Here is a 15,424-nt window from a genome sequence, read left to right on the forward strand (position 1 = left end):
TCCCTCCTGCCTCTCTGCCTTTGTTTACAGTCAATGTACATTTAGTGAATCAAGTCAACAAACATTTGTACAGTACTTACTAGGAAAAGGGTTATAGCTGGATAAATCTGAGAATCACCAGTATAGAGATGATAATTGATATTGAAACCACAAGAGCTGATGAGATAACCAAGCAAAACGGCATAAAAGAGAAGAGGGCCTTAGCTGCTCCAGTGGGTAGGGGGCTAGTCCAGAGGTCAGGAAGACGATCTTCCTGAGTTCAAATCTGACCTCAGACACTAGCTATGTGACCCAGGGCAGGTCTCTTAGCCCAGTTTCCTCCAAAAGGGCTGGAGAAGGAAATGATAAGCCATATTTTAAGCTTAATTGGTTTCTAATTTCTAATCTTTGAACCCTTGCAATCCATCATACCACTACAATTTCTCTTCTAATTCAATTCTGGTTCAGTCATTTTCTTAATGGGAACTTTGAATGACTCTCCATTGCCTTAAATCTCGCCAAACTGCATCACTTGATGTCTACAAAACACGTCAGGTCTTCTGCCTGAGTTGTCCAGATGCCAAAATTCTACCTTTCCTTTAGACCTTCTTGGCTCCACCTGCCACGTTAAACCCAGCATGATCCTTCAACTGGGAAGTGCCTTCTTCTAAAATCTACTGGCAATTGATTTATACCTTTCTTATGGCATTACTATGCCTTATATATTGGTTTTATCTATCCAGGGGCTAAAAAGTCCCATGAGCAGAAAAACTGTCTTGTTCATATTTGTACTTTTCTCAGTGCTCAAAATTGGGATCAAATAAGTATTTGTTGAGGTAGATGGACAGCTATTCACAAGTTAGCCATAATAGATCTCTAAGTGAGTTGACATAACAAGAAGCTTACAAGTGTAGTCTTCTCATTCCACTCATTTCTCCCCATGATGTTGCTATATAAACAACTTCTTTCACTTTGGGGATAGAAGTTTTCCCTTGTATGTTAAAAGCATGAAATGTTTCATAAATGAAGAACTACGTAATATATATCATGAAAATCGGTATCGATTGCTTATGCTCAGTTGAATTAACAAATGTCTCTGAATCTTAAAAAAAAAAAAGATATAAAACAATACTTTCTCCCATTATATTTAAAAATAATCTTCCATTGTTCAAGTGCTCATGATCCTCCAAATTTACTCAATATACTTTTTTTTAATTGTTGAGAATAACACTCTATTCAGCATCTTTAAGTCACAGACACAAACCCTGCCTGCTCTTAGTTCTGCATTGATGGATCCGAAAGTGTTACACTTTAGAAATACCAATAAGAATGTGCATCTTGACAAAATCAGTGTACTAGATATGTGGACATTGGCCATGGAGAGTCATAGCTGAAAGGATCTTAGAGGTCAATTTACAGATGAGGAAAGTGGACACAAATTGGGTAAGAGATTTATAAAGTTACAACTAGTATGTGTAGGAGATGATCCAAACCCAAATCCTCAATAGTACGGTGTCCTTTCCACTGTGCAACCTCATTTCACAAAGGAAGAGATTCAAAGCCTAGGGATGTTGTGACTTGGTGGTGTCATATACATTAGATAATTCTAAAGGTGATAATGTTGATATGGTTGAAAGAATATGATTGTAAGGAAACTCTAAGCCTGGTTCAATTGCATGATTTTAAGCAAGCCACTTTATGTGTCTAGACCTCAGTTTCTTAAACTGTTTGTTGTAATCCTATATGGAGGTCTCATAATTGAATGCAGGGGTCATGAAATTATGATATGTTATCATTAAATGTTTGATTTACATATCAATTTTATTTATCATGTATCTAGTCACAAGTAGAATGGAATCACATTAATGCAATCCATTATTGCATTTATGTTTCACAGAGGCTATTGACTAAAAATGTAAAGAAATTTAAAAGTCTCTTATTTACCAAAATATTCACAGTATCACTCTGAAATAAGAAAGATCTACAAACAGATTGGAGAAATATAGCTGGAGAAACTATCATAAAATATAATGGAATGTTATTATACTATAAGAAATGACAATAAAAATTCAGATAAATACAGGAAAACTTGTGTCTAACTTTTCTCATCTATAAAATAAATGAGAGGGTTGGACAGGTAATTGCTAAAGTCCCTTTCAAAACTGTCTTTATGGTCCCGTAAGACATAGTGAAGAAAGCAGAACCAGAAGATTAATGTACACAATGACTACAATAAAGTAAATGAAGATCCCACTAGAAGAAAACAATTCACAACAAATACGGTGGTCAGTGTTAGTCCCAGATGACTGAACTCAAAACAAAATCACATTTTCTGTGATGATAAAATTACATGTAAGAATGATGTTACATATTTTATTGGTCACCATTGCATAATGAGTGTTTCAACTTTATTTCAGAGGTGGAGGAGATGCTATGCAAAAGCTATTTATTGGGAATTGGCTAATAGATCAAAATGTATACTTAAAAAAAAAAAACTGAAGGAGTTTGGACTCTGGAACTAAAGATCTTAGAGCCCCTTGTAGAGGTATCATGCAAACAACAAAAAGAGCACGCTTTTGGAGTCCAAGGGCTTGGATTTGAATCCTAGCTTTGTTACTGCCTCAAATGAGACCTTTTCAAAAGTACTTTGGGCCTCAGTTTCCTTATCTGTTAAATGAAAGATTTGGCCAAGAACCTATTTAACTCTAAATCCAAGACTATAACATTTTATTCTGTACATTTTAATGTCCAGTATAGCTTCATACCCTTTTAAATATGATATATCCAACAGAGGCTTTATCTCTTGCAAGTTCCTTTGTACTGTTCAGTTAGTCCCAACTTTGACAAGTGATTCCTTCTTAAGTTTCATTTTTTTTCCTTTTCCCCCTCCATCATTCTCTTTTTCGCCACTAGATGTCTCCAACTATCCAGTTCTAAGCTACTTTGGGTCATTGTCATTCTCCGCCAGCCTGTTAAAAGGGAGAGGGGGGAAGGAGGCTGCCTCCAGTTCTCTGAAATGTCCTTTGGTGTTGGTTTTTTCCCAGGTCAATAAAGAACTAAAACTAGGATTCTACAAGAGCTTTCAAGTTTATTGTAATTACGAATACAAAATGTACATACAAAGCAACAGAAATTTACACATTTACAATTTGGGTGCACATTCTCCAGTTTTGTGTTACATGCCCCGTGGAATATAATACATTGCCTTTGTTCCCTTTCCCTGCCTCACGCGCACATTCACGACCCTCTCTGAATGCAACACTCCCTTCATCTCACTACAGATTCCCTGGACTTTGTCAAAATACAAGTCAGTCCAGTCCAAAGAGCTTAACGGCTTTTGACTATTCCCTTTCCTTTCCCTTCTCAACCAGTCTCCTTTCACTGTCTTTTTTCTTTTTATCTTTCTTTCTTTTTTGCTGGATTTAGCTCCAGCAGCAAAACTTCAGGAGAGAAAACAGACTATAATGCCCGCCTTGAAGTTCCTTACACTTACGTTGGCCAGGAAAATGGCCACTGTCTAATATCAATGGGCGTTTGTAATGCTGCTGGCTAATTAGATTTAGCAACTATGTACCGGAACTCTCTGGAAATTCTACACAATAATTAAGCTTTGATCGCCAAAGCAGCGATCTTGAAATCTGTGGCTCTCACTAGCAATCAAATAAATAAATAGGAATAAATAAGACAAATAAATAGAGCAAATTCACATTGACCTAAATGGAATTTTTACATGTCAGGTTTTTTTCCTTCAAATTATGTGTGTATCTTATTCACATTTTAGCACTTTAACGCTTTAGAACTAGGTATGTAAAGCGAAATAGATTTCCGGGGGGGGAAGGGGGAGTCCACTCTCAAAAGAATGACGACTGTTGCCTCCTTTAGAATGTGGATATGCGAGAGGATTTGTAGGAGTTCTCCTTAAGACTGTCAAATATTGCCTTCGTACCATTCTGCCATTGAAGAACGAGATCCATTGGCGTTTTCCCATCCTATTCAGAAGAGAAAAATACATTTTACTTCCAGGTGGAAAGAACTAATCAATTCACACTTACAAGATTTGTTTGTTGTTTAAATGCATCAATGGATTGTAAAACAGTAGAGATATTTTGCATATTTTCCATGGTGTGCACTTTGTAGTTAATGATGTTCAGCCTCGGGCCATATGTTTACATGATTCTTTTATTGTAAATTAGATACTCAAGATAGTACTTTTGAGCCTTTCCGAGTCACTTAGACAACATTAAGAAAGAATCCTCCCACACTTTCTTCCCTTTTCTTTTGAGGGCTCACATCTTGGTCCCAGAATAGTTAGGTCAATCCATGTAAAATTGTCTTGTACTTGCTATCAATTATATATACTTGCATTTAGAAATTTGCTTCGACTTTATAATTCACAAATCATGTTTTTATTTCTATTACTAGAGGGAAAAGTTGCATTTTTCTAGTCCAACTTTTCTACATCCACCTGTAACGGTAAACCTTGCTTTAAGAAAATCTAAACAATAAAAGAGATTTGAATCTAAGAAATGTTATGCTATGTGAGAAACACTGCTCAGAAAGTTCAGGAACATGTTTCTGAACCAACCCAGAAAAGGCTTTCGGAAGAGTATGATCCTCCTTCATGATAACAACTTCAAAAGATTAGAATCTATCCCAGAACATCTGTATTTGTTTTTCTTAGCTTCCTTAGTAGCCAGTTTAGGAGTGTCACCAAGCCAGTTTTTCTTTTAACATTTCATTTTTTTATTTTTAAAACATTTAAATAAATGTAATACAATTGGTTTCCTTTGTAATCCGAAGGGTATTTTTTTTTGGGGGGGGGGGAGGATTGTATATAAAAACATTATTTTGAGAAGTGGTCCCTAGATTTCACTGGATTTAACAAAGAGAAGGTGGTTTATTCATATGACAAAAGAATTTTCTGCTCTGCCAAAAGATTCTTTGAAATAGTGAGTTCTGGAAGTGCACTTATAATTTTTTTTGATTTTCAAAAACATGGCAATTTTCACTTAACTTTTCTGAATGGAACAAATACATTATATGAAGTGAAACCTGGGGTTTAGGAAGTGTAAAATGTTTTTGACAAATACCACATTTAAGGCATATTATTTTCAACTAATTGTACTAATTAGAGGTAATAAACTTGAAAAAGTATCTCAGGGCTGGAATCATTCGATTTATTTTACACAAATAAATCTATTATAAACTTGATCTCAATATTCCCTTTTTGTGTATACCTGCCTCAGGATTTATAGTTTGCAAAGGACAAAAAATTTAAAATCTAGACCAATTTAAAATGAAATTTTATCTTAATGGAATATTACATCCTTTATTTTTATGTTTTCTAGGTGACATTTTGACATCTAGGTTTAAAGGCAAGAATCATGCTTCTTTACCCTTGCTTCTACAAGCATTGATTTATGAAGTCTCTTCTACATACCAAGCACTGCCATAGATTCTCAAGGAGATACAAAATTAAGATACAACCCCCTTTTTTAATGGAGCTTACAAGGCTTGTGGCACATAGACAAATAACCACAATACAAAATAAAGCAAAAGAAACATATGATTTGCTGTGTACAATATATGTTACACAGCAGATGCCTAATAAGCAGTGAATGAATTAGTTATATTTACTTTTAAAGAAGGTGATTCTGAACACACAATAGATACTCAATATTACTTAGTATCAGGGAAATGGAAGGACAGAAATTATTAAAATATTTGTGGAGGGAGATATATTTAAGTCAAATGGGGGATATAGTGTTTTTTTATATTACAAGAGGATTTGTCCTCTTAAAATAATTCACAGTTTTGGGTTTATTTTTGTTTTGGGTTGTTTTTTTTTTTTTAGTGCTATTATTCTTATCATTCTGTTAATGGAATATTTTAAGGGCTACTGAAAGTGAATTGAAATTGAGAGTTATGACAGTTTTTTTTTTTCAAAATACAGACAAAAGAATAACTTGGAGGAAAAAAAGTGTGGGGGAGCTGGTGGCAGTCAGGAAGAAGAAGGCAATAGGGAGGATGGTAGTTAAATTATCTAATTTGAATAGCAACATTAACTGGAATTCCCTGTATCATTGTTCTGCTCTCCATTCTAAAAATTTTCGAATATTTCAGGAAGGGAGCAGGAGTGGAAAGGATAGCTACCTCTCTAACTGGCCCTTGGGCTTCACTCAGCTGTTGGTGCTAGAAGCAGGCAGTGAGTCAGTGACTCATGTGTCTCACTGTGAAAGTGAATGCTTCTGATTGCTCTCTTGTCTTGATGTCCAAACTTAGAGTTGGGAAGGAAATATTTTGCATAGAAAGGAAGCAACTTTGAAGTGGAAGCAGCCACTGTATTCCAAGAACAAGGCTTTGCACTGCAGAGCTTTTCTTTTGTTCAGTAAAAGAACAAATTAAAAACCATCTAAATATCAAATGAAGGATTCTTTTACACAGACTGAAGTTTTTCCTACCTCTGGCCAACTAACCTAAGTCTTCCCCACTGTCACTATGGAAACCATTAGTGATTTTGGAAGAGAATATCAACTCTCCTAAGAGAATCACAGAACCTCCTAAAACATGTAGCTACATGAATTTTCTGAAGCCATTTTTAGGGCAGAGCCAGGAAGGAAAGGGCATTCATGCACCCTAGGAAAAAATGAAAATTGTGCCTTTTCTGTGTTATTATTAGGTAGAAACTTTGAGCTTTTATAAATGTTTAAAAATATATTATGTGGCTATAACTCATGTTACTTGACATATCATAAAACAAAATAACCTACATGCTATAGGGAAGGTTGAAAGGCACCAAAAATGTGTACTTTTATATAAAAATAATATTAAAAAGTATCCTTAATTGTTCTTGCCCTACTTCTGCCTTCTAAATATACCTAACCTGTGTGCTACAGTTTTGGTGGCTTTTACTCTGCCCTACCCCCAATCCCAGTCCTGATTAAAGGGAATCCTTCGTTAGATAGGAACATTTGGCAAATGACGTAGCTGACTATTAAATACTCACGCAATTTTTGGCATTCAGATTTGCTCCATACATAATCAGCAGTCTTATCATTTTGTAACGGTTCAGCCTGACAGCATCATGCAGAGGTGTGTCTCCTTCCTAAGAGAGGTAGAATAAACAAGCTAAATAAAGGATGCAACAACCTCTTCCCAAAGAACAATTAGTAAGTCCAAGGTTTGGAGGAAAAATTTCAGTCTCTTTGACTTACCCGGTCTCTGGCATTAAGGTCAGCTTCGCATGCGATGAGATGCTCCCCACACTCATACCGCCCGGTCCTCACAGCCACATGCAGAGGTGTACTGAGCAGCTAGATAATCGTAAGTGTTGACAGTCAGAGATACATAGTAAGAAAGTAACCCACACAACCTTCCTCTTAGTCACCAGCCTACCATAGCTGGAAAGAGGAGGCAAACTTAACAATGGATTTTCATTTAAGTAGCATGACCTTAGAATGGGGTTTCCACTGCTAAGCCAACAAGGAATTTTACCTTATCTCGAGCATTGACGTTCGCTCCTTTGTTTAGCAAAAACTTCAGAACATCCAGGTTCCCACCACGACATGCCCAGTGAACAGCAGTGGACTCCAGCTACATCAAGAATATGAGATACTATATATCAAAGAGTCACACACTAGGATAGTTAGGACATAATCCCTAAAAAATCAGTGAGTTTTGGGGGGACAGAGGTTGGCATATAGGGGGACAGAGCCTTTGTGACAAAGCTTGCTGACGTCCTATTCATTCGTTTTGTTGTGGACAATTGTTTCTTCTCACTTTTAGTTTAAAAAAATTGAGGAGTTTGTGTTTCACCTAGAGCTTAACATTGTACTGGACAGGTATTCTATTTTTGTATATCTGAACAACCTATAGCCTCTTAATAAATATTAGTGATACATGAGTAGGCAGAGTGGGTACTCTAAGAACTGGTTACTGAAACACAGTGGAAGCTTAGAACAGATCTTAATTCCAATCTGACACATTGTACCTGCTCATTCTTTCCCTCACCCAATCCATTCCTACAATTTGCAGTAGTCATGGATGCTGACAACTTCAGGACCTACAATTTACAGTTACTTCATATTATACATATTAATAGATGCTTCCACTAAGCTAAATTGAATGAAATTTTGACTTTTGGAGTTCCATTTGCCCCCAGTGTTAGTGTTTACATTCAAATCCCATTTAGGAACCCAGCTGCAAAAGCAGTGGCTTTTGTTTTCTGTTTGTCTATCTATTTGTTTATTTATAATTCTCTGTTTGGCTTAAAATGGAAAATAAAGATCTTTTTTTAAAAATCTATTTCCTCCACCCCCGTGCCCTACCCTTTGTTACATACCCACCAATTAAACTTCATTTGAAGAAAATAGTCTCCCACCTATTGAGCAAATCTATAAAATGTATGAATCTTGGTGGAAATCACAGCCATTCAGTGACTGAGACCTCTAGAGGGGGCACTTTCCATACATTCTCTTCATTTAGAATACACTAAAGATCAGAATCTCACTGGTACAGTAGGCACATGCAAACATATGAGTGTACAGGCTCTGTATGCTGCTGAAACCAGTCAGCATTGATGAGTACATAGCAAAATTTATGTTATGAGAGAGCATTGTGCTGAAAGGGACAAACTGACTATTTTTTCTCTAAAGTTCTACTGACTTAATCATGACCCATCACCTGAATCACAATGACCACAATGAATATTATTCATTCTTTCTCAATTTTCTCAGTCCTTTCAGCCAGATTTTTCACATTGGTTCATATTTTCTTAACTGTCAAGAACTGTATTCATCTTTCCTAAGTTTAAAGGAAGAAAGGAAGGAAAGAAGAAAAGAGGGAGGGAGAGAGAGAAGGCGAAAAGAAGGAAAGAAGGAAGGAAGAAGGAAGAGAAGGAGGGAGGGAGGAATGAGGGAAGAATTCAAATATTTACCATATCACGGAATTCAATTTGGGCTCCAGAATTCACTAACTTTTCCACGATGGCCAAATGTCCTTGGGAGCATGCTCGGTGAAGAGCTGTCCGTTTGTACTATTGAAAAAAGACAAAGTTCGGATATACTATGAGGAATGGCAATGTGATGGAAAAAACTAAAGGCATCAATAGAAAATTAATTTCTTACAACATTAAACTATTTCTAAAAAGTAACAAAGGCAAGGAAGACGTAAAGAAGAAGGGAGCAGAGTATGGTACAAGGAAGGGAAAATTATTTGAGCTATAAGTTCCTTGTTGTTGCATACAATCAGGCTATTCCATAGGTGATAAGATGTGATGAAAGTTTTCAATTGCTAAATTTGGAGCTTGTGGTAAAGCATCAGAAACATAAAAAGGACAAGATCTGGGGGAAAGAGGGGAAGTCTTGATGCAGATTTATTAAAGCATAACTAAGAGACTTACTTCATCACATGCATCTGGATCCTTCTTGTCAGATAAAAATTTTTCAATTACTGGCAGCTTATTCTCCAATGCAGCCTTCAGAAACTTCTGCACATCCACAGGTTCTGTCTAAAGACCAAGACATTGCATGTATGTTACTGTGGATGCTCTATAACACTCAACCATTCAACAAACATTTAGTAAACACTTACTCTTGTCAGTTACTAACTAATCACTGGGAATACAAAAAAGGCAAATATATGGTCCAAATCCTCAAGGAGCTCATATTTAAATGGGACAAGTTATGCAAATAACTATGTTTATATAGGATATACATATATATGTATATATACATAAATATATATGTGTATATATATATACATAAATATATATGTGTGTGTATATATACATATATTATATATATATACATATACATATATATATATAGTATTATGGGAAGTATTTTTGGAGGAACAGACTACATCACAGACTTACATATGTCAGCATAACAAACTTTCAGTTACTAGACTATATTTCTTATTATGTTCTTATAGTCCTTACTATAATTTCTGGTTCAGGTTCCTTTAAAACGGGAACTTTGATTTTCTTGTACTTTTTTCTTTTCTTTAATTGAATGATAGTTTCAAGGTCTTGTAAATTTTCAAGCTTTGATCTTTGTTCCAGTTTTTTCTTCTTGAGCTGAAAAACAAAACAAAATAGTTTGTTAACCCTTCTCTTGAGAACATCTTAAGGACAGATGGGAGTCCTGGTCCCATTTGGCCAGCTGGTGAAACCTATGGAGCCTTCCTCAGAATAATGTTTTTACATGCATAAAATAGAATACATAAAGTTACAAAGGAAACTGATTTGATTGAAATAATTTTCAAATATATTAAATGTATTATATTGATGTTATATACATGTTATTAAATATATTTAAAAGTTTATATCTCACAGGTTAAAAATCTTCTGCTACAGACTCTATCTACATGCAAAGAGTAAATTACTGGGGAGTAATTATTTGTATAATTCAAGGAAAGTTTGTTTTTTTTCCCTTAATATAGACATTTCAGATTAAGGTAGAAGTTTGAATTTATTCAAAAGACAATTTTTCCATTCCCTATTTCATTCTGCATGTCTGTGCAAATGTGGAAATAGCCTAACCCCTAAATGTTGGTACTTCCAAAACAAAGAGATCTTAGGTCTTCACAGCCATTATCATCAGCACACAAAGTGCCATGTGACTGAGAAATGGTTTCAGGAAGTCAAGCAACCTAAGATACATCCCTGCCTCTATCTCTATCTAGCTATGAAATCCTGGACAAGTCAAATAACCTCTCTTAAGTTTCATTTGACTTATAAAACTGAAATGGTTGGGTCTCTTTCAGCTCTATCATGAATTCTCTGAAACTCACTTTTCTTTCTCTTTATTGCACATGATCTATTTGATTATAATTATAAACACCAGTGAAAATAAATCTCAAAAAGAGATATATAGAAATCACTCTCTAAGGATCCAGGATAGAATTCCAGTTCTGCTACCTACTGGCAATATTACCTCAGATAAAATCATTTAATCATGTTTGGCTTCAAGTATGCTCATCTGTTAAATGAGAGAATATGTCTGGATAATTTCCCCATCCTCCAGTTCTAAGTCTATGACTCAATACCCTATTCTTTGAAACACATGCAATCCTGTGATTCTAACATTCACTTGTCACTACACATTTTGTTTCTTTACCAGTAGATTAACCACACTTGAAACTCCATTGTATAGACTGGCTGTCCACACAAACAAGAAAATCAGAGCAAAGTCAATTATCTAGGCTTTTACTCTAGTGGACAATAAGCCATATTATCAAGGGGAAAATCATCATCTTGATTTGAATTAGACTTATCACCTTTCTATTTCATTTTGGTGTATGCAAATGTGATCATACAAACTGAAAAGATTGACTTAGGATCCATTGGTGATAGCCTTGTCAAAGACTGCTTATGAGGAAGATTCTCACAATCTGTCTTTTTGAATAACTTGATTTATTCAGACAATTGCCTCCATTTCCATTTTACTCTGCATGTCTGTGCAAGCATAGAAACAGATTAAACACTAAGTGTTGGTACTTTCATAGTAAAGAGACCTCAGGACTTCACAGTTATTATCATCAGCACACAAAGTGTGATGTGGTGGGGAAAAAAGTTTGAGGAAGTTGAATAAACTAAGCTGCATAGCTGGCTCTGCCACTATCTAGCTGGGAGATCTGGGCAATTCACTTAATTTGCCCATTTTTTTCAAAATACTTTGTGCCTCCTTCAGCAAGGGATTTAGGTTATATAGATGTATAAATATAGATGTATATAAATATAAATAATATTATATATTGATGCATATATATAACAAATGGGTAAACTGAGTCTTAAAGAGTTAAAAATGACATTCAAAGTCACTAAGCCAGTAAGTAGCAGAATTAGAATTGGTACCTAGATTCTCAGACTCCAGACCCTGCACTCCTTCACTACACCACACTATGTGTTCCTGTTTTTAATGATTTTCTTGTCCCCACTTCCATCCAGTTAAGATTTGAGACAGAAAAAATAATCACAGGATGCACCAAACTTTTTTTTTTCTTCTTACCTCTGCCTCTAGCTGTTTCTCATTCTGACTTTCCCAGATCAATGAATGTCTTGGAAGTGTCTTGAGGTCCTCATGCTTTTCCAAAGTCACAGCAGCTTCATATTCTCCATTTCTGAAGTCCTCTGGGAGGAAGTCCCTGGTCTCCCTGTTGTCATTTTTCTTCCCTGTCACCTAAAAAGGGAAATGCAAGATTAAAGGTAAAAAGGTATCATCTCAGGTAAATTCCCATGAAGGATGCTGAATTCTCCTCTGGCTTCTGATTGCCTAAAGAAATTCTATCTTGGCAGAAAGAGTAAGACTAGATTACAAGTTATAAATACTTCAAGAAAGGGCTAATCACAAATATTCAGGTTGTCATGGATGGATTCCTGTTTATCATACTGGGCAAATGAAGAATAATTTTAGATAGATATGCTTTTAAGACATTTTTATTTGTTTAATCAAAGTCTCTCCATCTTGCTCCTCAATTAGAAACTCACAAGTCTAGTTCTTTAAAACTTTCATGGTTGAGTTTTTAGGAGGTTTTTTTAAATGTTGTATTATTTAATTCACCCCAATATTCTTGGCTTCTAGAAATAAATCCTTTTTCTCATAGATATTTTAATAAATATGACCATTCAATGTTTAGCAAAAAATCAGATATTTTGATAAATATGACCATTTAATTTTTGGCAATAAATCAACTTTTAGCCATAATTCAAAGTATACTATCAGTTTACTATCAAATTCCTTCATTTTCTAATCAATGACATGTCCTATCATATTATAATAAACTCTTTTTACACATGGTTTGGTTATAAGAAAATGGCATCCTCTTTTCCCAAAAGCAACTAGACTTGAGTCCCTAGTCTACATAAATTCAAAAACAGATTAAAAAAAAACATACATACATACATACATACATATATAAATCTGTACCTACCAGTTCCTCTACATTAAGCATCATCATCTTTACCAGTCCTTGGTTTTTAGACAACAGTCTTACTAGATGACACCTTTAAGTCAGTTCTGCTGAGACCCACTAACAAATTAGGCCTATATATATGATGAAGGAGGAAGGCTGAGTGAGATAATCTTCCAACCTGGGAACCCAAATAACCTCCTTGCTCCTCCCACCACTAGTCCACTCAGAGGCAGGTGAATGTTCATTCCAGTCCCAGTATCTGGGAGTCAGGGAAGCACAGGGAGGGGGGAGCATTGCAGTCTGACCACATTGAATGTGTGAATCAGGGGGAAATGTGAGATGCCCGTTCCACTGGCAGTGACTACATAGCTCAGCAATGCTAGTCATCTGATCCATCAAGTGCCCATGGGACAGCTGTCTGTTGATATTGCACCATATCTCAACATTTTTCCCCTTCCTCGCCAGCTTTTGTATGAGTAACATATCAAGAAAATGTAAATGCCCCATGTATCACACTCACAGTAATATCTTTCTGATAAGCAGTCTTATCAGCACTTCCCTTAAGGGAAATGGGGCTTCAGAACATGTAAACAGCTTTAGAGGACAGGACTTAAGTTCCTGATGGCACTTGTCTATATCTGCTTGGAATTCTCTCGAGGGTTATTGAACCAGAATGATGTCTGGGGCTAAAAAGACCCCATGACATGATACATTACCATCATTAGGAGAACTCCGAAGTATCCAGCTATGCATTTTGACTCAATGTTGTCATTCAACTTAATATAGTACACTGGGACTCTCAATCTCTTTATTTTAAAAAAAAATATCCTTTAAAAAAATATTTTCTGAGCAGATTCCAAACAACTATGTTGCCAGCAAAGAAATCAATGTCATAAATTTAGAACTAAAAGGAACTTAGAGATCATTCTACTACTTTCATTTAAAGAAAAGGAAACTGAGATCAATTGATTAAACAGAAACAATTAACTAGGATATAACTTTAGGTAATATGATTTCTAATTGGAAGAAAGATTAAGGATTTTCCCAAGTTGAGGAGGGGAGGGTAAATAGTTGCAATTCCCTGAGATCAGAAAAGAAGGTCTCCCACTCCTGCCCACCCCAAGTGTCTGTGAACAATTAAAGGAAAACGGAAATAATAATGATCGATCAGTACTGGAACAGTTTGCTTATAAGACACATGGGTTGCTTAAGATGTACAATTGTGAGAAAACATATCAGTCTTCAGATTTGACCAGGTCAGCATGACCCAGGTCCATAGTTGAGAGTCTCTAAGCGGCAGGTAGACACTTAAAAGGTTAGGTTTAAACAATGTAATTCTCTACCTCACTTCCCACAACTGAATAATCTTTTCTCAAAAGACAGACATTGGACTAGACCTAAAATTGAATAGAAAGGAAACTGAGTTAGAGCTAGAATTAAGTTCCATGATGGAATCATGATGGTTCTCTCCATTCCCACTACCACTTGCTGCTTCAATTCCCCCAGTTTCTTCAATCATGAAGGGGCAAGTTGAGATTAGTTGCTAAAAGACTTTGAATTCCTAGACTATAAGCTCCATTAGAGCAGGGACAATGTCTTGTTTAAACTTTGAATCTTCTCCAGTACTTAATATAGTGTTCTATACATAGCAAGTGCATAATATTGAAAGAGGTTGCTGGGAAATTATATAGAAAAGCTGCCATAGGTTCTATGCCATGAGGCATAGTAAAGGACTGGAAAGTCCTGGAGAGAGTCAAGTTCAAGCCCCAGAACAAATAACATAATGTATCACCTAACCTACTTATCCAGGCAAGCATGTATTGAAACCAGATGGAATCTGCTGTGGACCAGCAGATGATACAAATCAGGGCTTGATTAATTGTTTTCCTGGATGTCTAGATTTAAAATGGCAGAAATTTTAATAATGTAGGTTAAACTTAAAAGTATTTCATTCTTATATTTTTCCTCCCAGAGAGCTGATTGTTAAACATTTACTAGCATATTTCTGTATCCAAGGCAATTAAGTTAAATTGAACATAAAGGAGATCCTTAAATGAAGAGAGGAGTCATAAAACATGCAACCTTAGGGAAAATGTTATGGAAGGATGAGAGTCTGGTCTACCAATTTTTTCTTGCTGAAGGGAGAAGAAAGAGGTTATGGCCTAATTGTGTTTTGATGAGTCTAGGTTTTTTGATTTGGGTTTTGATTTGGTGGTGGTGTTTTTTTAGTATCAGTGGGCAGAGCTAATTCCTCCTACCAGCTGCTTCTCTGAATCTCTGCCAATAAATTGGGTCTATCACTTTGTTTATTAAACCTTAGAGAAACTCTGAATGGAAAGATTTTCCCCAGTTGTCAATGCTTTACAAATGATGTATGTTAGAAGCATTTGTATTGGAAAGTACCAAAAATTAGGAGTCAAGAAACTCGGATATTTATCTCCAATATTACCTTGAGCAAATATATTAACTTATCTAAAAAGAGAAATTGTTTCCTCATCTATAAAATAGATGTATTTTTATGATGTAAATT

General features: G+C 35.6%; 1 protein-coding gene across 1 annotated transcript; it reads right to left on the bottom strand.

The window, feature by feature from the left end:
- Positions 1 to 3,047: 3,047 nt before the first annotated feature.
- Positions 3,048 to 13,022, bottom strand: ANKRD1 (ankyrin repeat domain 1). Its single transcript, XM_051981623.1, has 9 exons — positions 12,913 to 13,022; positions 11,991 to 12,161; positions 9,920 to 10,057; positions 9,380 to 9,487; positions 8,915 to 9,013; positions 7,474 to 7,572; positions 7,194 to 7,292; positions 6,986 to 7,084; positions 3,048 to 3,968 (listed from the first exon to the last, which is right to left on the bottom strand). The coding sequence occupies exons 1-9, from the start codon at positions 12,937 to 12,939 to the stop codon at positions 3,858 to 3,860; spliced, it is 951 nt and encodes a 316-aa protein (XP_051837583.1). The 5' UTR covers positions 12,940 to 13,022; the 3' UTR covers positions 3,048 to 3,857.
- Between the last annotated feature and the right edge of the window lie 2,402 nt (positions 13,023 to 15,424).

The sequence above is a fragment of the Antechinus flavipes genome, chromosome 2 (genome assembly GCF_016432865.1).
Source record: "Antechinus flavipes isolate AdamAnt ecotype Samford, QLD, Australia chromosome 2, AdamAnt_v2, whole genome shotgun sequence".
NCBI classification, from domain to species: Eukaryota; Metazoa; Chordata; class Mammalia; order Dasyuromorphia; family Dasyuridae; genus Antechinus; species Antechinus flavipes.